This window comes from Glossina fuscipes, unplaced genomic scaffold, assembly GCF_014805625.2.
Source record: "Glossina fuscipes isolate IAEA_lab_2018 unplaced genomic scaffold, Yale_Gfus_2 177, whole genome shotgun sequence".
Classification (NCBI taxonomy): domain Eukaryota; kingdom Metazoa; phylum Arthropoda; class Insecta; order Diptera; family Glossinidae; genus Glossina; species Glossina fuscipes.
Window position 1 is genome coordinate 794,994 of NW_023998520.1, and position 23,352 is coordinate 818,345.

General features: G+C 34.0%; 1 protein-coding gene across 1 annotated transcript; it reads left to right on the top strand.

Annotated features, from left to right (window-relative positions):
• Window positions 1-3,834: 3,834 nt before the first annotated feature.
• On the top strand, window positions 3,835-13,010 carry LOC119641788. The gene is made up of 8 exons (XM_038040621.1): window positions 3,835-3,914; window positions 8,216-8,344; window positions 8,464-8,805; window positions 8,865-9,110; window positions 9,172-9,281; window positions 9,342-9,482; window positions 12,235-12,441; window positions 12,517-13,010. Exons 2-8 carry the CDS (start codon window positions 8,328-8,330, stop codon window positions 13,008-13,010), a joined length of 1,557 nt encoding a protein of 518 aa, XP_037896549.1. The 5' UTR covers window positions 3,835-3,914; window positions 8,216-8,327.
• The last annotated feature ends 10,342 nt before the right edge of the window (window positions 13,011-23,352 follow it).

A 23,352-nucleotide genomic window follows, 5' to 3' on the forward strand; every position in this document is an offset into this window, starting at 1 on the left:
AAGGTGGGATATAGAGCGAAAGCAGTGTAAATTTTATGTTTAAGGTTATTTGTATGGCTACGGCTTGTATATTTGAGCTTAAATTTATGCGTTTGTGAGGTATACTTGATTTTATAAAAACACCAATTCCTTGTTCGGAATATAAATTTTTATCAGCATTCGTGAAGTATCCAGTATATAATTTGGGTGGAATGGGATTAAAAGAGCTTCTACAAAGGGGTCTTGAAGCTATATAAAGGTTTGGTTGAAATCTCTTACGAGTGTACGGAGTTCAACAAAATTATTAATAAATCGCTTCAAGTTCCATTGTAGAATTTTAAAAACTTTATTTAATTGTAGTGACATCGAAACGGAGTGGTAGGTGGGTTAAGTTGACATGTCAGCATGTCCGTCGAAAAGGTCGCTATAGGAATTTTGCGTGAATAATTTGTTCTTACCAGCAGAATAATCTGTACTTAGGTGCGTATATTTGAAGTGCAACGAGTGGACACACGTGAATAATCTAAAATTAAAGGTTGATTGAGGGATGAAAGATTGGATTCATTACAGCTTGTAATTTGTTGAGTAGAGTTGAGAACTTGTGATTCTGGGGGATTTAGTTTATTAGATTTTGGCATATGTGTTGTTGTTTTAATTTTTTCAATATTTGCTGTTGTTTTGATTTTTTCAATATTATCTTTGGCGGGCAATGAAACTGATTTGGCAATGTAATTTTTGGTTGATGGTAGAACAGGTTTTTCATTGGAAGGAGTTGGAGTTAAAGGCATATTAGGCACGATTTGCGAGGCAATAGCAGCGTAAGTATTACTTTTGTTAATTCTTTGGTAATGATTTCGACTTTATGAGGTTTTCGGTTGCGCGCGGGTTCCCAGCGAGGACAAGTAAATTCCTATCGCGTAGAATCGATATGGAGTCTACATATGTTGCAATGCTATCCAGTGCTTTTTTAATAGCGAAAGGGCTGATTTGCGAAATTTTTATTGAGGGATCAACATATTTTTTGTCAATAGGAATGATGCTACTGGTTGGTAACACCGGAAAGTCGGAATTTTTAATTTTTTTTCTTCGGGGGGATACGTCTGCTAATAGATGAAATCTATTTTAGTTTTTATCTGGCGGCCCCGGGGCCATTATGCCTTATGGCTGTCTATTGATTAGCAAATTGAGAAATAACCACTCACTTGAAAAGGTTTGGGAACTGTGGAAGAAGGTTGGGAACTACTAAAGGAAAATGTCAATTGTTTTCAATTTTTTTATTTTTCTTTTTTGTTTTGTTTTTTTTATATTTTTTTCTTATATGTAGAGGAAACAAAAGCACATACGTGATATCCGCGTTAACCAGTTCTAGCAAAAACACTGAAAAGACAGGAGTTAAATACACAATCACACCGAAACAATTGAAAAATCGCAGACGAAAAGAAAACACGCACTACACTGAACACAAGTCGACTCGATGTGCTTCTTAATTGTAGAAATTATACATACTGTAAAAAGGGAAATAAAAACAACTTAATTTATTTTTTCATATAAGAAAATATATGCTATACAGATGAAGTTTTGGAAAATAATGGAGAGGACTGGAAATCAGTCTTTAGCCAGGCTTCACCAAATGCCAATCAAGCTAAATCTGCGTTCACATAACATAGGTAGTTTGGTAAATGGCAACCATTAAACCTGAGCATTCATTTGGTTTTTTTTCTACCTGTAGAAGCAGCTCAACCTCGCGTGGTAAAAATCGTTATAAAGGACACAATGATTTATTTGTTTTTCATTTGCTTCCCGCCGGGAATAGAATCTTAACATAATACTATACAAAATCCCCGTTCACCCAAAAGTTTGCAAAAACCAATCTTCAAGAAAACCAAAGTTTCTATGTTGTAGAGTATACAGAATTTATAAAATGGTTTGCAACACAATACACTTCTTATGCTGCAGGACGTTCTCAGTTTAGAAAATAGTTTGCAAAAATCTGGATGAACCAAATTCGTATTAATAACACATTATCACACACAAGAAACCCCCGCATTACAAATATATTTTTAATTAATTAATTTTTTTTTTACATGATTAATAATACCAAAACTTGCGCATACACATTTTCTAGATTTGTTGTAAAAAAATAAAATAGGTCAACTATTGATAACATTAGGTCAATGAATTAATTAAAAAAACCACAAGAGAACAATTAACTTCTTACACTGTAGGGTATTCTTAATTAATAACATGAATTACAACAGCACCAGAACGCCACACGAACACCGTTCAGGTGACATTCAGGTTGGCGAAACCGATTCAACTCATAAAAAAATCTTTTTTAATGTAAGTAACTCTAGAAGCCGTTATTTGCCGACTTTGTGCATTGAAATGTACGAAAAAAGCGATGCAGAAACCATCTATATTATTTACTGTCTCGCCGAAGAGCAAAGAAGTTTGTTTTGAAGCACGGCGAGCAAATGTATTGAAAGATCGATTGTCTGATTGGAACGGATGCAAAACGAGGATATCAGGGTACTATATTCCCAACAAAAATATTAACGTAACTCGCGAGGGATGACGATTAAGCAGTGCAATATTGGCTTTATTAAAATCATGTTTTATAGTTAACAAAACGATTTAACATGGTAGTGTTATGCAACTCGCCAGCCTAGTCGCCATGAAAGCACAAACAAATTTCTGAATGATGGGGATCCTCTGGCAAACTAAAAAACGATTTCGGTAACGAAACTTGTATTTAATTCCTTTAAAATTCTGATTTCAGAATTGGAGGAAGCATATCTAGTTTTTTGTTGGATAATCATATATACTGGTAGAGGTAAAGTAACATTTCTAGCGTATTTTCTCGAAACCTTTCTTTAAGCAGACGGTCATCAGGACATGTGATTTTTTTCGGAAATATAGAAACAAGCCGCAGTTGCATGTTCGATTTTCACCATGGCTGTACTTGCCATAAACAAAATATATTGTTGGCTAGTCGGAGGTATTGAAGAAGGGAGTGTTGAATAATATGCTGAACCGTAAATATCGAATACAAAAATTTGTTAATAAAGTCGGAGAACAGAACAAACCCATAAGACAAGAAAGAAACGAGTGTAAAACTTAAGTATTAAATAATAATGTAAGCGCAAATGGAAACGTGAATAAGCGAATTGAATACGCTTTAAGACAGCATATCGATATAATAAATGTTAATAGAAGTTTAAGATAAATACTGAAGTAATTATTTGCTGAGGTAAAGACGCGAAAATTCTCTCTCTTAGACGGAACGAGGGAATTTTCGAATTTTAACCCTCCTACGTTATTTTCCTTTTGAATCTCAATTAGAGTTCATTTTGGTAAGACCTCCGGTCCTCTTTAATTGCGAAAGAAACCAAGCTAAATTGCTCGCTTCGATGCATTATGTAAAAATAACCCTAAGGTAGGTCCGATCGAAAAATTATTTCACCTGTCTGAATTTGTTTAATAAATCGAAGAGAGTGTAAATAAGTGAATTAAGAAATAAACAAGAGATCGAACAAAGTAAAGAAAACAGTGAGAATACCAGAAAAATGTCAGAAGCTAACAAAATAAAATGAAAAAGACACCATGACAAATAAATTTATCGTAATTTGTGATACAGTAATAGTTAATAAACTTTATTAAAACTGCTTTCACACAAGAACGACAAAAGAAAGAACAGCGACTGCAACAGGCAAATAAAGATAATGATGCGATATTTGTGCTAGTATCTTATGTAGTGATAATCAGTATACTACTTAAATAAAATATAAAAACAATGTAAAATATTTATATGAAACGAAATGAATAATGTATATATATATATATACATATATATATATTGATTTGAAGATTGTTACTATAAAATGTTATGTAAACCAAGCTGCGTGTTATAACTGTTTGCAACTATATCTACAGAGGTATACACACAATTACATATAAATTAACTTTATGTCAGAACTATAACGAAACGATAATCTTTGTTGTACAACGCTACTTAGTTTCAGTCTTCGTTACATCAACAACTCCATTATCTCTAATATAAATATATAAACTTCATAATCCCTAATATAATTGTCATCGCCTGCAACAGCAAACAGTCGGTATATAATCATATTCACCGGATTTATTTAAGGTGTATTACATATGTATATAATTTTTTATCACATAATTTAATTTAGCTGATCTTCTATATATATTTACAAATTACTTAATCCGTTGACTTTTAATTAATGTATAGACATTGGTATTGCTTTTGCTATTGAAAGTTATATGAATTAAAAAAAATATATATGTATATATATATATATATATATATTGTGCTAAAGTTTTAGAGGGTTATTGGACCCAACAACGGGGTCTCCTATTGCAAATCATGCTTTATGACCGGCCCGTTCGGTAAGTAGCTTTCGTGTGCATTTCTTTTAGTTGTAACCGTCTGCGGAGCGTCCGTGCGTAAACAATTTAAAATGCCCTCATATCTACCGAACTAGCTAGCTCAGCAATGACACGTGCATCCGTCTCTGCAACCTTTGATCCTCTTCAAGTGACACGTAAAATTGGGCCTAAAAATAATAAAGTCCCTAGTTCAATATTCAGACAGATTTTGTGGATTTACAAAAATGTTTAGCAATACCGTAGTAAAGGACGAAATTAAAAATGCCTGAACTAAAATATCCTTCACAGCGTTACATAACAATATCTCAAAAAGCCAATATAAAGGTAACCATCATAAAAACAAACTACAGTATATTTCGGTTACTTAGACGGCAATCCGATGTCATTGAATTTTTTAAACGAAAGAAATGAGCGAATTACTCGGCATAATTATTGAAATAGGTCTAAATTGTTATTAAATCTTGAAGTTAAAAAAAACTATTTAACACCCTCAGCGTACATTAAACTCTGGTTGGATTTAATCATCGAAGGAAGATCATTAATGTATAAATTAAATGAAAGGAATTCTAAGTTGCCGCCTTGCGGGCCGCCAGACGTCACAGCAAGTCCATCCACGGTGCTGAAGTTAAAAAGAACCGTGAACAATAACACCTTATCCATTTCACTAACTACAAAGCAAGGCCAGAGGCCTGGAGATTGAAGAGCAGTAAGTTACGGTTAACTAAGCAAAGTCAGATCTGCTAAAATTAGTATATACGACATCCGTGCGAAAACCATTAGAAAAAGCCTTGAAAACATGGCAATTAAGCTCTAGGAGATTCGTAGCAGTTGATTTTCTTTTTAGGAAGCCACAGCAAAACCTATTTTTTCAGTTCAAACAATTTAGGTAAAACACTCAACTTGGCAATGCGTGTATAATGCTCGACTAGATATCGGCTTCCACTTTTGTCGATAGGAAATGCTTTTCCAACACAAAGAGAATAACCCTGTCTTCAGAGAAAGATTAAAGATCTTTCCAATGACACCATATACTTCGTTAGAGCATTACTTCGACACACAGGATGAAATGCCATTAGGCCCTGGCGCATGATTACATTTTAGCGATGTTAAAGCTTGTAATAAATAAATTTCGGAAATGGTCGAATTCAGTATGAATGCGGGGTTTATGATTTAACAGGGGTAATTATTTGATACATTCGCATCAACAGTACACAAGTACCGTCAGATACATTCTTGCAAAAATTTTTCGAATTTTTCATTTTTTTAAGCCGATTAAAAACGATATTCCATAAAGCCATCACAGGCAAACGCCAAGGATATATTAAAGAAGATAATAGTATGAGAACGCTGTACGTACGGCTGATAACCTTTTAATAAAAGTAAAGTTTTCCATCAAAGATCCATTGATAGAAGTTAGCTAAAAAGAAGAAAACAAATAGCTAACGAGAGGAAAATTATTTTATGAACAAAGCTTTCCCCAAATTCTTATAAAACGCATGGTCGCAGTCATTGGAAATGAAAGTAAGCTTAAAAACGGTAGCACAGCATATCCGAAAAGATTTGTATAATGCAGACCAGTAAAAGTTTTTTTTCTCAGTAATGAGATTTACAATGGATACAAACCGACCAGCTGCGTGACACTAAGCATCGTTGAAGAAGAAAACTATAAGTATAAAAAGGAGAAATCACAAAAACAATTGCACGTGGTATTTGTTAATTACTGGTACAAATGCTTTTGCGGGTGATGAAAAAAAGTAAATTTCGTACAACAGACTGAACTATGGGATATCAGAAAATAAGCTCCAAATTAAAAACGCAAATATAGCAGAAGTCAGTTATATAACAAAAAGAAATATGGTGCATCATACAGCGTACTGAACCGGAAGGAGAAGCTTGCTTTGGCGCCTAAACCTACAAATAATGGTGAGACACCTTCAAGATGTAGAACGGAGGCTATATTCCTGATGTAATCATTCTGGTCTTGATTGTACGTAAAGTAGAGACTTGTGTGAGAACTGGAAGCGTTTCTCATTTTGATGCCACTAATAAATTAAAATGTAATATGTCTTGTTCAGTGAGTTATCTAGAAATTGTCAGAGGATCAATTGTTAAATAATAGAAGCGATCTATACCAAGCTTTTTGATGCACGTTTGATGGGAATAGGGATGATTTGAAGAATTTGAAGTTGTACGATCCTAACTTCAAAGAAAGTAGCCGATTTCTATGTTTTTTTTTCCGATTTTTCACAACAGAACGCAGACATATACAGCTAACTAAGGTAGTTAGCTTTATTTTATACTCTTTAGGGGTAAGAATGAATCCGCTACAGAGCAGCATTATCTGGTCCGGTAAGTAAAGAAATCAACGAGATATAGTAAGAAGTCGTAGATTCGGAAAGCTAAGCCCGAAGACTATATCACGCTAAGGCATATAAACGCGTCAATCCTACAAGCGATTTTATTAGCGATTGTTTCAATATTACGGTTAAATTTCCATATCAATCCATTTACAATTTTGTAAACCCTGCAATGACAGATAGATAGACTTATGGTGGCTGTTAACCACCTATACACTAAGCAGGGGATAAAATTTGCATTACACTAGTGTAACAAAGTTCCTCGTCTTAAATCAACCAAAAGTTTATTCAACTCGTTACATTATTATACCAACTTCAGCCCGAACTTTTATAATATGCTAAATGTATATACTACATGCGTGTGCATAATAAATAATGGCATATAGACACATCTATGGATTCCCTAATTACATGCCTACTATAACATTTGAATGTCCGCACAAATCTTTTATGGGCTTGAGTGTGTTGAACTGTCGCAGACAGCTAACACTCTAAAATGAATCAAATATATTCGAGAACTTAGGAGGTTGAGGCATGTCAATTAATTCCTTTAAATGTAATTTCAATGCGAAACGAATTTCCGTAAGTTCATACATAGAGTTGTCTTACTGCTTCATATGCATAATAAAACTATCATCTCCAGTGAATTTTAACATAATTGGTTATTTGCTTAATTTTTACAACACAAATATTATAAGAAAGTGTTTTTTAATATTAGCCATTAAATTTACGGTTATATTATTGTATTGCTTTCTTCCTACGTACGATTGCGAATAATTAGGTAAACCATTTAAAATTCACAATGGCGAGATACCTTATATTTTCGAAATAACGTGACATAATTTTTTGTTTGTGTATTGACGTGTCGATTGACGGTACACGAACCTGATCTAAAATATGTACCGCAGACATTTTCTAGCATATATCGATCAGAAGATTGTCCACTCTATCTAAAATTTTAATATAAATATAATTGTAAACAATTGTAGATATAAAACAATTTCATTCGAACTGAATACATTGTCGCTTTTATTTATTTATTTATGTATAAGAACACTTTATGCCACTTCGGTTAATTTGTGTTAGTACTGTTGTAACTTTATTCTGTGTTAGGTTTCTTGAAAATTAAAGGCTTCCTATGAGCACATTCCTACAAACCTGTAAGAGTATTATTCATATGTAATTTCAATGAATGAATAGCATTTCGTATTCATTGACCGCAAAAACTCTTCCTCTTTCTGAGTCAGAGGCATGCATGCTTGTGAAACAACTGAAACGTTTGCAAAAGGCCACTTTTATATGAAAAAGAATGGAAAACTGCGTTCCTATTGACTATCAATGTTCGCCGTAAGTATTTACAGATTACGTCGCACGCAAAAGCATTTTGAAAAAATTTCTCAATTTTAAATTTTACAGTTTTATTTATTTATTTTTTTTTTCAATCTGAAGATTTCTTTTATTAATAGGAAGGATAATTAGAGATATTTAAAGCTTAGCGACATTATCTTACTAGAGAATTAAAAACAAAAAGGTACTAGAAATGAAAGAATGGAATAGGAAGTGAACAGAAAGAAAATCATGATTGTCTCAATTCAGTAAGTAATAGTTGCGCAAGCCAGTTTTAGTGTTGTGTGTCTGCTGCAAGCGCAACGTTGTATTTGCTCAAGACTTTTAGTGCTGTAATTATTAAATTAATTTCGAGTATGTTTTTTAGCAAAGAGAGAGCGCGGTTACGGCCTTCCATGGCAAATTGGCATCAGAACGATCAATTACCATTTTTAGCGCGAGCACGATTTAGCGCATTACCCAATTTTCTGGTATCGCATTCACACACTAATGAAGAAAAATTGACACTTTTTGTGGCCGTTCTATATGTAATTGATATGTTTGGAGCTTTCCCATTCATTATACTGCCTGGATTACTTGTTCAGTTGGGTTTCTTCGGCATACCTTTGGTGATATCAGTGTTGGTCTTACAGATTTACACATCATTTTTACTAAGCCAGTGTTGGATTATGGCTGAGGAATTAGATCCTTCTATTGTACATAAAAGCAGGTAATTTAATTGATTAGAAGTTTTATGAGTTTATCTATACATACTACTTATCGGCTTAGGTATCCTTACTCGGCTATTGCAAATTTAGCGTATGGGCACCGTGCTAGTTTTTTGGTTACTATCCTTCTGGATTTGAGCACATTTGCTGGAGGTATACCTAACATTATTTTGGCCGCTGAGAATTTGGAGATGTTGGGAAACAGTATTTCACAGGGTAAATCTTCTCTTTCATTCTGCTATTGGACAATATTAGTTGGTATGTTTTTGGCACCGCTTACATGGTTAGGCAGCCCTAAGCGCATGAGGTACTTTTTTTGTCCGTTTATATACTAGAATGTAATTTTTGCTTTATACCATTTTGCTTAGAGGTTTGGCTATATTTTCTGTTTGCATCATTGTGTTTATTGTATTGTCATTGTGGATTTGCCTGTTCAGTGCCACAGCTTGGGGCTCTCCTTTTCAGGGAATTAGCTTCGGTTTGTTTATATTGTTATGGATTTCAGTTGCATTAATCTTAGCATTGTTTGGTTTTCTAGCCCTTCCTCTCTCGACGAAACTTTTGAAAACGTACTGCATGCTAGTGTTTCAATTTGATATTCATCCGATGTTATTAACCTTGCAAATTGATATGCAGCAGAAACAGCTTGCTGGATGGGCTGCGTTTATTGGAATTGCAGGTAAGATTGAAAAAACATTAGTTGAAAAGATAATTGTGGGAAATAATAATGTTTTGATATAGCTCGGGGATGTAAAATTATTTTAGATATGTTTAAGTCGATCTGTATACTCTTCACGTTTTCAGCTTTTATACAGTACAGGCCCACAAGTATCTTGACTTAGAGTTAGACTTACTTTTCCCCTTGATGGAGCTTGAGTTTCCTTGCGCGTTTTAGGGAGAAATCATTTTTTGACCAGGGAGACATATTATTTTTGAATTTTTTTTGGATTCGGATCTTAAGAAAGCATGAAAATCAGATGGCTGACAGGAGTTTACCGTGAGCGGAGCATCTTTCAAGAATGGGAAAATTGTCCACCATCATGCAGTGTCTGCAGTTAATATTTCGCGCTTCATAAAAATAAAAAGACCGCCCTTAAATTTTGGAAGAAACTTCTTCCAGGTACAACGTAAACTGATAACACCTTTACTTTTCGGGAGTTTTGCTTATTTGTACATTCCTACTTATGCTAAATAAGGTAAAAAGAGTGAGCGTGTGCACGGAAGTCTTCGCCACAGCTGAACTAAACTTCGTTACGAGTTGGTATACGGCATTTTTACGACATCTTTAAAATAATAATCTCTAGTAACAAAAGTTTACGGTTTTTTGAAGGAAACATGAACTTTTTCATTCAAATACTGCCAATCGCGTAAAAATTATAATTTTTAAAAGCTGCAAAGTACTCCTCTATCTGTAGGTATATAAATTTGCTTTCGGATTGAAATTTTTGTAAAAGCTGCAGTGTCTGCAGTCCAACTAAAGATCCAGCACGGGAATGAATCATGTGCCTCCACTTTCAAATGTTTTTCAAAAACAAATTTTTTTTGGGTATTAAAAATGGGCTAAAATTGCTTAAATATTTTTATTCCATTACCTATTCTATCATCAAAAAACGAGTGTTTAAGTTTGCTACATAGATTCGTTTCCTTAAGATATACGTAAGCAAACAGTTCTTTACGCCGTGGTGGCCGATAGTTAACAAATGTTTTCCGCGTCTTACCGGACGTGATTTATTTCACTTTTAATTATTATCTATTTATTTTAGGAAGGGATGTTGGGTGAATGTTACTTAATTGGTTGAATAATATATGTATCTGCGAAAATCTCAAGCTGTATTTGAAAAGTAAAAATTTCTGTGGTGCACGCTTGCGGGTTGTGCAACTAGCTTACGTTTAAAACTATCATTTTATTTTAAATAGCAATTTATCATACATAATAGACTACAAGTTTGGTATACGCAATTTTTGTGTCAAATAACTGCTATGGACCAACTTTCATTATAAAATATGAAAAATCAGAACTGATGAACGCATTCTTTTCATAAGCATACGTGGGAGACGATCCGTTAAAGTATTTCAAAAATTGTGTCTTGGAGAACAAAAGCGTATGGACAAAGACATCTACGAAGGTCACGTAGGCGGAACAGATAAACAGACGGACCGCAAGCAGACAAGCTTAGATCAACTCAAAATCATATCCGATTTAATGGATCGTCGGTCTATCTTGTGTCCTTCTCTGGTTACATACGCCTGTTCACCCTCATAAAAAATTTTGAGAGAGTGTGGAACTGAGATCGACATGTGAATTCAATATTACAATTTGTTTGCCATTTGTAGTAGATAATGACCCGAAATAATACATTTAAGAAGACTCTCTTAAAACGCGGAATAGACAAAATAGCACAAATCCGCTTGCAAATCGACGTTCGACAGTCAAACGCGTAAATAGACGCAATCGATGCCAAAGCTTGTATAAATAATTTTCGGTCGTTTGAAAGTGTAATGAAATTGGTCCGTTCAACAAAGTGGCGAATTCGCGTTTGACGACAATACATATTTTCTATTTGTATCGTTACGCAAAATGCGTTTTCCCTATTTTGCGGTGTTCCCCATATATTTTTGTTAATAAGTTCGTCACAATGAAATGATTTTCAGTACAGGGACGATTTTATTTACCACAATTATTTACGGGAACTTATATTAACAAAGTTTCAATGCTTTTTGTGGTTTTCGCTGCGCGCTTCTACTACTACTTCGCTTATACATTCTTTTAAAAGCAAGCGATCAGTACAAAATTCCGTTCTGAAAACTTCGTGCTGAACCTTTTTACTTGTTAACTTTTCTAAAAATTGTTGTTCAACTTTTTATCAAATCGTCAGCATAAACCTAATTTACTTTAAAGTAACATAAATCTGGGGCCAGTCCAGGGTTCACGATGTCAAGTAAACCCGATCGTAATTTTTGCATTGGTTTATGTTTCTCGACCTCAAGTCGACGTAGTGGGTTTACAGCAGTCGGCAGAGTATGCATGTTTTTCACTATAGAATGAAAACTTTTTCTAATCATAAAAATGTTGTCCAGTAGCGTATTCGAATGGAAAATAGAGTCAAATATTAAGATTTGATGTATACTTATTTGTTTTAGTTTATATTTAGATAAATTAAAAATTATTTCTTCAGAGTCCTTTTTCGCGCTTAGTTAATTGTTTACTTTCGTCGGTCTCTTTACATATGTGCTTATGCCTATATTGGAGCGCTTTTCTCAATTTCTAGAACCGCAAAATGGTCCTTATTTTTGATTTTAACATTTTAAGAATTTCGTTGGCTCAAATGTGTGATTTTCGTAACAACATATATCATTTATAATTTGTTTATATTTACTTTGTCATTACACATGTATTAGTAACTACATATATATTGTATATACAATATTAGTAACGTGCTCCTTGGCAATGGTGGGATCAGTAATAGCTGCTTATAAATTTGGAGCTATGATTGGCGAAAACGTGCTGAGAGTATTGCCGACTAGTCCCTCCCTATATATAATGTCAGTACTGATGTCACTGCAATTGTGTTTTTCTGCGACAGCAAATAGTTCCGCCATGTTTTTGCAACTTGAAAATTATTTTAAAATTTCAGAGAGTAAGTAAGAACACGCACATGGAATAGTGCTTTGCATGCATTTGTAAAAATGAAAAATCATGTCGTATTTGTCAGATTTTTCAATAAAACGTATGGCGATTCGAACATCCGTGGTTATATTTCAAGTGGTCATATCAGAATTTGTGCCAAGTTTTGATGCTCTTATGGACATTGTGGGCGGTACTATAACAGGCCCTTTGGTATTTATAATGCCGACGCTATTCTACAGGCGCTTAGTGCGAATGGAAAGTTCGCACCATCGTACAGTTACAGAAGCTTCATACGGCTCGATAGCATTGGATTTAAATTATAATCCTATAGAAGATTTATCACCACAATCACTGTTAGATGAAAATCTGAAAACGCAATCGATACTACGTATATGTTGGCAGCAAGCTGTTTACACTTTTGTTCGTTTACAATGTGACTTATCTTTGTCAGTGATGATACTTTTTTTGGGTGCCTTGGTCACATTCTTTGCAACTTATTTAAACATATTTGAATTAAGTACACTTTTTCACAATAACTCGCCATGTTTTGGAAATTTCACAACAGTTAATAAACCTTGATGAAGTAGAAATATATACATTAAATTTTGAACAGCTTCGGTTCGCCTACAAACTGAAAATGAATATACTGCATTTTATACATGATAAGTGGAAGAAAGTAATCTATCTAGTGAGAGATTCAATATTTCACAAAAGAAAGAATTCTGCAAGCCAAGCCTTCGCTTGGGTGAGCTTGGTTCCTCCTAAAATTTAGTTTCGTTAAATTATCTGAAAAATATATGAGCTCGTTTGTTAACAGCATTCAGTTATGATTACAACCATGATGCAACTCGCTGTTAAAAAAGTTTACGTGTTTTGTCATTTAAGCAAAAGGGAAACTTAATAACGATAACAATGATAACAGCAATTATAATCATAAAATAGCAGCAACGACTAAAGCAAATTTAACTCTACTATTCCGGGAAAAATCAGTATCAAGAATATGGACTATAAAAATAAATATAAAAGTAAAATTGCAATAAATATAATATCAGCAATACTACATTTTGAAAACAATAACTACAATAATACCTAAAGATCTTCAAATACTTAATCTAATAATCAAATTTTCTTTTTTTTGGCTTCTACTTAACTTAATTTACCTATATACATTATAAGAGCCCAATCTTATTTACCTACAGAAATTCAAAAAAGCAAGGAAAAACTATGAACTTTGATATAATAGAGTGTTTGCTTAAGAAATGTGTGCTTAATTCTGGTCCCGGTAGTGATCGACCTATTGCTTTCTGGGCTTATCATCGATTTGCGGGCACTAAATGTTGAGGTTTTAGTGGTAAGCAGATGGACGTAATAGCTAATATTGTGTTAATTATAGAAAAATAGGTATCGATTTGTACAAGTTATTAGCACAATTCAGAAGTCATTTTTCAGCAATGGTGAAACCATAACTGGCTGAAAAATTTAACTCTTTTTAGTTTTTAGACAAGCCGTGTTTAAAAGTGGAGCGAATGAAGCCACCGTTCCAAGATGTCGATTACCAATACCAGCTCCTTCGAGTCTAAACCTTGCTGTTCTACTTTTTGAGGCTTGCAGAATGGTTGACTTTATGGCGTCTAATCTGGATCCGGATAAGGCTGCTGCTTCTGTACCAACCCGAGTTGCTTAACAGGGTTCTGATGATGGAATTGATAAATGTCTTTGCTAATTAAATTCGAGTTTAGTTTCATCATTTTACCTTTTTTGTATAGTCGCAAGGTTGACAACACTGCACGTGTTTTGATCGCATCACTTTCTAGTACTTATTAAATTTACAAATTTTTTTATAATTTGTTTAATTATTATGCTATATATTACATTATGTATATTATATTTCGAATTGTTATTGATTTTTGATATCGCTTTATTTTCTGCTATCAACATTTGGTGCTCTTATGTGTATTCTCCATTGGTTTTTCTTTTTTTGTCTTTGTTTCTTTGGTTAATTTTTGTTTGTCTTTCAAGTGCTCCAGGTTGGTGGTATTTAGTGTCATGAAAGACTGTTTGATCTCCTCTTTTATAAAAGAATTTTTCGGTGCAGTTGCAGGTTTGAAGATATTTTAGTCGTTAATGTGCTTTTTCATTATTGTCTTATATCTCTCTGTTTTGCTTGGCGTGATTTTTTGCTGTTTTTATTTTCTTAATTTACTCTTACTTACAATCTACCCCATCCATAGCTGTTCTCTGCTGCAGTTTAATTACACGTACGTTACGTACTATTTTAAGTTACCATTTTATATATTTATTTTTCCTTGTTAGTCTTCAAAAAATTTTATTTTGTCGCCCAATATGGAATGTTTGTTCACAGGATGTCGATCCAAAATTGGACCTAAATCGGGTCGCTCCATTACATGCTAGCTTTGTCAGCGATACTGCCGCTACAAAGGTGCTGGTATTAGTGTTCTGAGTTAATCGACAATTGCCGATATCAAATCACAAACTCGATCTCCATTCCGTATTTAGTCATTTCAGGCAGAGGCGTACGAACGTTTAAGGTCACTTAAATATGGTTGTGTGCCTGAGCACACAATCGTTTTTTGAAAGCTGTTTTTTCCTCCTTTTTTAATCTTTTTTTGAAAACTGTTTTTTCCTCCTTTTTCCCCTTTTGATGGGAGAGCGGCTTTCTTATTCCAATTAACAAAGGTGGGAGCAGACATCTGCTCGAAAACTAGAGAGGCATTGCCAAATTGACCGTTTTAACTGTACTGTTTGAACGAATCAAATACTTTCCGCTATTAAACTTTACATTCCTCCATTTCAGCACGGCTTCCTAGAAGAAATGTCAACCGGTACGAACCTCTTGAAGTTTTCTTGCCATGTTTGAAAGGCTTTCACTGATTTTAGTAAAGCGCTTGACTAAGTAAAATGATTGATCTTGAAACTCCAGGCCTCTGGCTTCTCTTTATACTTATTGAAACGGATAAGCTTTTATATTCATAGTAGATCGTTTAAGGTTCCGTTTAACTAGCCGTTTGGGATCCTATCTGTTTATCTTATACATCAATAATCCCCCTTCAATGACTAAGTCCACCTATATCTCGATGTACGCTAAAGATGTTAAACTGTTTTCTTCTTTTGTTTTGGAATCGCTTAAGTATCTCTTTCATTCCGATTTACACCACTTGATTACGTGGTGTTCTCTAAGTCTTATGAAATTAAATTTAAAAAAGTGTAAGAAGCTTTCATTCTCAAGGAGTACCCTATCTATCATTGAAAAGGTACCATAGTTTGAAATGCCTATATATACCATCGGCGTTTCCTTCTTCATTAACTTAATATATGGTACTACTGATTCGCTGACATTACTTCAAGAGATAAACTTCAACGTGCTGAACGGTTTCTCTGGGAACTTATCTTTCATAAAGCCTAGTTAATGTACATATAACTGCGACTTCTTTAATCATTTTAAAGCGTTTTATTCATTTTTCTTTATTTTTACTTATTTTATTCACTTACGCATGAAACTCAACCAAAGCAAATTAACCGCCGTATTCAACTGATTCTTAGAAGAAAATTTTATACTAATTAATATTAAAAACCAGTATAAAGTATAAAAAGAGAAATAAGGGAACACAATTGTAAAAATTTTTAAATAATATTCATGTATAAATAAATAAGAACGAAAAAATCTAAGCGATATTTATAGCTGTAGTTTGATCTCAATATAAGATTCATTAAAAACTATCAAATTAGATCTCCTAAATATGGGCGCTTTACCTATTTTGTGTCTAGATTAGGTTCTTATCTAGATATCTTCATAGGATTCGAAAACTGATCGATTGCCAAGCAAGTCAAGAAATTATCAACGCAGAATTGTTTTCAATACGTTGCAAATCATCTGTCATGAAAAAAACCCCTGTAGCATAAAAACTGAACTCTCAACATTACCAAAAATCAGTCCACAGGTTTATCAAAATTAACAAAAATCAATCCTCAGGTCTCTCAAAATGAGCAAAATCAAGCAGAATGTGTCTGAAAATTACCAAAAATCCGCCCGTATGTGTCTGACTAAAATCCAAAAATCATATAATAATCGTAGTAAACAAAAGTTAAGAAGAATGCACCACGCAACAATTTTATTTTGTTTTTGTTTATTATTATTATTATTATTATTATTAATTTCGCCAGAGAAATAAATTCTAAGACTAAACTCTTAAAAGCACTAGCATCTAAGGCTATCGGCTTTTTATTAAAAACTCTACCGCACTTGAGATTCGAACCCACGACCATTGACTTGCTAGTCGAGATTCCTCCCCTTCGGCAGTAGGCGGATATTTTTTTTTTGTTTTTGTTTAAATTTGATACATTTGCATGAAATTTTTTACTAGAAACACCTGTAGCATAATAAATAAAATTTCTTTATTGTATACAAAAAAGCTCTCCAAATGTTTTGAAGTCTCTGGCAGTTACGCAAGCTGCTTCGAGAAATTTTATCACATTTTCAAGAAAGTCAAAACCATCCCCTTTGGGAGTTTGAAGCATTCCAAATACAAAATCGATCTGAATATCCTCAAGTCTGCAGGTAATTCTAAAAGGAATTTGCCTCACTCATATCTTCAGGTAAATTCAAACTCTTCGAAGAACTATCTTTTTTATTGAACTCCGTCTTGTCAGATAAATTGTGGTTTCTGCTAAATCCAATAACATGAAAAGTATTCGTTATCTTCTTAATAGCAAATCAACGCTGATATTATTCGAATACAAAGATCCGTAAAACATGTATGCTTCTGAAATCTATTCAGTTCTGTTCTGACCACTGGTACATCTTTGCCTTTTAATGAAGGGTTCATCAGCAAAATTTCTGCCGTTCACGTTCCGGTTATATTGGCCGCTCAATTTATAGGCCTTATCCATATTTCTTTTACAGAAAAAAAAGAAGATATTATAAGCGAATTTTCATCAACATTTATTGAAAATTAGGCCTTTTTGCCATATAAGCGTGGATTTTCCGAAGAAACGGTTATGGGGCAAAAGGTTCAAAGCATTGTCTTATTCAAAGTTTACACACCAAAATGACACCGACCCTGTGACGACTCTACAAACCATTAAGAAATGTGCAATGAAAGGAGACTATGACGATGCCCAAATATGTATGCTTTTGTCTTTTTTGGAGTATCTGAAGAAGAAAGAGGGCGTAAGGACCAAAGTCGCAGGACTTGTTATCAAGTTACTCCGATGTATTTAAATTAGGATAAAGTGCAGTACCAGAGTGTTAGTGGCGCAGCATAAGGTCTATGACATAAAAAATGTCAAGCAAACGAGACCAGCTGACAGCCCGGTAAAGATGCAGAAGTAGGAATAAGATCTTATATACGTAATAGAATTTAATTAAAGTAAATTTGAAGTAGATAATTAATGATTGCTTCATCGTTGGCTTTCTTAGAATTTAGCTAACTGATCGTCGTAGCTAAGCCAAACCCTCTCCTCTCTCCTCTCCTTTCCCTGTGAGTCATTTATGAGCAGGCGCTTATTTAAGATAATGCTAACCATACACATACTCCAACTAGCTCATTGCTGATACACAATCTACCTCCTATATATCCGAATGTAGTTCATTACGTATCTATCACACTAATTGCATTTTACGCTAAATCAAACACTTCATTTTCATTGCTTGCTTAAGCCCTTTATCCATTTTTAAGCAATAAGTAGACGTCTTCTTTGTTATACCTTTGCCTTGCACGTAGGTATTTCCTAATTTATACTACTAGACGAGCTGACACTCTGTCCGTTCAAGTGAGCAATTCTCATGCTAAGGGCATCCTGTTTAAACCAAAAACCAAACAAAATTCTTGTTGGCAATGGGCCCAAGATTTGCTGTCAATAGCATAGCAAAGACAACAGCCAGTAAAGCAAAAAGATCCAACTTATTATCAAAAGTAGAAACAAACAATTGTGATAGTTGCATGGTGCAACTATATTATAATATACGCTTATATGTAAGATGCAGGCAATACATAATGCATGAATTGCAGAGCAACTACAATCCAGTCAAGGCACAGCAAGAAGTTTATAACAAAGTTAAACAATGATTGACTAAGTAATGAATCGTTGTACTTCTTCACGAAAAGAAAATAGCCATAAGTTGCGTAGCAAGATTTTGAACTTGACAATCTTCCCGTTTTTCTGTAGCCTTCCGAAAAAATTTAATTCTAGTTATAGTGAATTCAAACGTTCATTCATGTACAAATGTGATCCTATGTCACCACCGATGATACAAGAGATAATGAGGAAAGATATTTCTTCAACGACGAGTACCTTGCCGCGACATTGTTGAATTTGACCAGTTGTCTTCACAAAAGACTAATGTCCATTTGGGACAGGCCTATTTCAGGTATCGAGGATTTTATTAATGTAGATAAGCGAATTATGTTGCTGCACATGCAGATATAATAATATACAACTGATTGCCAAGCATGCCAAGTCCATTATATGCAACTTTCAATGATAAATCTCTCTTGATTCATTTAGCTTCCGAATTTTTGACAATAGTTAAAGCCTCGTGAAACCGCAAGTCAATTCTTGTCTCGAGTTTACTTCCAAGCTGTTCGATATCTTTGCCCAACTCTTCGCGGAGCTTGCGGAATTTATTATCAAAATCCAGTATAACTTGATTCACTATCTGTTGCAACAGAGAACGTAGTGTTTTTGGAACGCTCCCAAAAATCGCGTTTACCGATTAGCATCGATTGTTCGCCCTTTGTAATATTGACACAATTCGCTTGGCCTACCTTATGACAGAGTAGAAGAAATCCCTCTTTCCTGCATTTAAAAGAAAAGAGTTCACACACACGTACAGCTAAAGATAGCAGAAAAGTTATCAGTAGCTGACCCGTATAAATAAATTCCAGATCAACTCGACCAGAATACTACGTTACGAAAAGCCTTTTAGTAAGAAGACTTAAGATTCAGGCACAATCAATTTTCTAACAAAGAATTATTGTTTTCGACCAAAATCACAATTCGCATATGATAAACTTACCAACTCCGTCTTTAGATTTTCTGGCTGGAAGTTATATTTCTAAATACTTCGAATCCAAACAAGATTTTTGGCAAAAAATTTAAAAAATATGTAAACGTTACTTCTCACCCACGCTTACTGTGAATAAAATCATCTATTTAATTGATAAATAAGTTCATTTATTTAAATACATTTCCAATTTGCAGACAATATCTGTTTTAAAAGTCATGAACGACAAGTAGCACGAAATCACAGTTCAAATGTGACTTACTAGTTAATGCGAATATGTGAATTATGACACTCGTGCGGCCTTTCAATCTCTGGAATTTTAATTACTGTGTTTGTCCAAACTACTCTTTTCCATGAATTTATGCTAGCCAAACTCGAAAGTGCTGGATTCCAGTGGGTAAAATTTGAAGTAAATATATACGCCCTTCTTATTGAGATGCCCCGAGAAATATTAATTTCTTGTGGGGATCCTCGACACAGCACGTTACATTATCAACGTTATATGGTGTCGGTAAATTAATATCTCACAATACGTATGCTGGTGTAGCTACCTTTGAACAGGAATGGGCATCCCAGCATCATAAGGTTCGGTTGTTTTAACTAACAAAATATTATCGTTCACTCCATTTACAAATCAAACCAATCAAAGTTCACGCAATCTGCAAGCTCGTGTTTTATTCTGGCTTTTGGTTTTGCAAGTGTAATGTTGACGGAAAAAATCTTGCATGCATTAAGCACTTCCGTTATTCATCAACGTACAAAAAAATTAAACAGTGAGCATTGTTTGCACAAACCCTTTGTTAAATTTTGTCAAGGGCACAGTTTCGTTGCCAAAAACACAAACTTTCGTAATTAATCAAAATAGTTTCACAAATTAACACTAAACGTACCACGCGCGGTCAAATGACCGTTTTTAAACTTTCGTTTAAAATTTCTCGCATAAAACGTTATTGTATCATCATGTATCTTATTGACTTTTCCTAAAATATACATACATACAAACTATTTTTCAATATTTACAACTTTTTTTAATGTGTATTTTCCGACAAATAATTATATCATGTCTAGTCTACTAGGCGTGGTCATTTGACCGCTTGAAAAATCTATGTTATTTACGACTGTATTCGTCGATAATCGCGTTATTGAAATTGTTTTAGGAGTCTGCAATGTAATTGTAGACTGGAATCTAATCAATGTGTCTGCAATGTAGACGGTTAAGACGGTTAGAAGGATGCGGTTAGAATTTTTTTGGTTGTTATTGGACCAAAGAATATAGCGTTTTTTGTATGACGGTAAGGTCTTGCGATACGAAGAGAGAGCATCAAAATTTCAGTGTGTAATAGAAAGTATAATTATATTATAAGAAAAATTATTACATGGTATAAGTGATAGTTCCGACAAAGTCAACAGAGCCAACAATATTTTGTGGTATGATTTACAATTGTTTTTTTTATTTCTGGTCTCAATGTTTTTGCCCCGTTTGATTTATTTTTTTATATTTTAGTTTTTACTTTATTATTTGTATATTCAACCCCAAAATGTCAAGACATTCGAGGAATATCAATTTATTAGACAAAATATCGATGAGGATTGTTCGGACGATGATCAAGAAGTTTACGATACTGATGATGAAAATGAAAAATTGAAAAATGAAAATTATTGTGACTTATTTGACAGCGATACGGACGAAGAGAACATTTTTCATATTCATAGTATGGAAATGGGGTCCGTCATTTTTGTCGACAACTATGAGTCGAAATGACTTCGCAGAAATCATGAGATTTATTCGATTTGACAACAAAAATCAACGAAGCCAACGCTTACAAAACGATAAGTTCGCATTAATTTCTAATGTTTGGTATAAATTTATCGAAAACAGCCAGAACTGTTATAAACCAGGAGCGTATCTTACTATAGATGAGCAATTGTTTCCCACAAAAGCACGTTGTAGATTTACATATGCCCAACAAACCGGACAAATTTGGCATAAAATTCTGGCTGGCTTACGATGAAACTAGTAAATATATAGTAAATGGCTTTCCATATTTGGGAAAAAATGAAGGGAGAGAATCATCAATCCCACTTGGAGAGTTCGTAACTTTGAAATTAGCAGAACCATATACGGGCCATGGGAGAAATATAACAGTTGACGATTTTTTTACAAGCGCGTTATTAGCGAGTAAACTTCTAGCAAAAAGAACTACTCTTGTTGGAACTATGCGGAGAAATAAAAGACAGCTACCAAAATTAGCGAGACAGGCAAATGATAGTATAACACGCTTCTCAACAATATATAAATCGAAAGATTTTATTCTCACAATTTATAAAGCTAAACCAAATAAAAAAGTATTGATACTTGGTTTATTGCATTCATCCGTTGAAATTGAAAAAAATGACACCCGTACACCAGAGACAATTAGCGGCTTATAATAGTATAAAATTCGGTGTAGATATAACCGACCAAATGGCCAGGAAATATTGTGTAAAATCTAAATCTCAAAGATGGCCTTTACAGGTCTTTTTCAATATCTTAGATTTAGCTGGGATAAACTCTTGGATTTTATATAAAGAAGCGACGGGTGAGGAAATATCGAGGCAAGAGTTTTTATTTCAGTTGGCAGAAGAACTTGGGACCGAATATCAGAAAGTGAAACAGATAAGCCAAGAATGCTCATCAAAAACAATAATAAATACAAACACTGTTTCTTCTGAACGGAGATCTTGCCAAATAAGATATTGTAAAGTCAACAAAACAAACAAAATTTGTATAAAATGTAAAAAATACGTATGTGGAAAATGTGCAATACAAAATGCTGCAGTTTGTAAAAAATGTGATTAAAATGCATAAAAGTAAATAAAACATACAACATCGAAGAGCGGGGAACGAGTTTTTATTGTAGCATCAGAAAATTATTTTGTTTACTATCTACTTTACATATGTTTCTTTGGCGCGGTCATTTGACCGCTCATGGTAGAAATAGGTATACATGAAATGTCGGTAGCTAATTGTTTACGTAGACAAATATGTACGTAAAAGTACGTAAAAATTAAACAATCAGTTTAATTGCAAATTGGTTGCCGCGTGCAAACATACAAACGCGATATTGTTAGTAAAAGAGTTCCAGCCAAATTTTTCATGAAAATGCTATGGAAAATTTCTGCGCAATAACAGCAACTCGAAGAAAAGAAACAGCATTCAACAGCTGAAAATGAATTTTTCGACTTATAAAGCAGCATTATATCAATCGTACATAAAATTAATAAATGTTCGATATTTTATTCTTTCCGCTCGTCAAAACGAGCGAAGACAATAAAAATTCAGCCCGTGCAGTCACGCGATTCTGGCATAGCGCGAAAATCGAGCCACATATACTTTGAAAGAGCTGACAGATATAAATACTGTTCTGGGCGTTGAGAAACGCAGACATACTTTGAATCTAGACTTCTTGCGCGAGGAGTTAGCACACGACAGTCGGGAAATTGAAAGCACAAATCATCTTAGTTTCCATTTCGTTATACTTACTGAACTTAAGGATAGCCTCACTGCTCAAATAGGTATTATAAAAAAGGGTCATCGATCGTCAACATATCCATACATCAATCTGTATTGGATAAAATTCACACCTTCATCGTCAGGTTGTTACAAACCAAAGCTGTCGGAATTAAAAATACCGAAATTTTCTGCCGCACATAAAGATTGGACAGATTTCGTTGCGATGTTTACAGGAGTCTTCGACAACGACCATGGGTTAGGCAACATTGAAAACCTTCAATATCTTCGTGCTACCGGCTGTTATAAATCTATCATTCAAACCTATTGAAGAACGACTTGATAATAAACTTCTTAGCTTTCAGACAAACATTAAGGAAATTCTTGGATTGAAAGGTATTGAGAAG

What these genes read in the sequence shown, in the direction of transcription:
- LOC119641788 (XM_038040621.1), top strand. An exon ending in TTTTCAGGGAATTAGCTTCG is followed by an intron (nt 9,282 to 9,341) that starts GTTTGTTTATAT and finishes TTGGTTTTCTAG; the next exon opens with CCCTTCCTCTCTCGACGAAA. An exon ending in TGCGTTTATTGGAATTGCAG is followed by an intron (nt 9,483 to 12,234) that starts GTAAGATTGAAA and finishes ATACAATATTAG; the next exon opens with TAACGTGCTCCTTGGCAATG.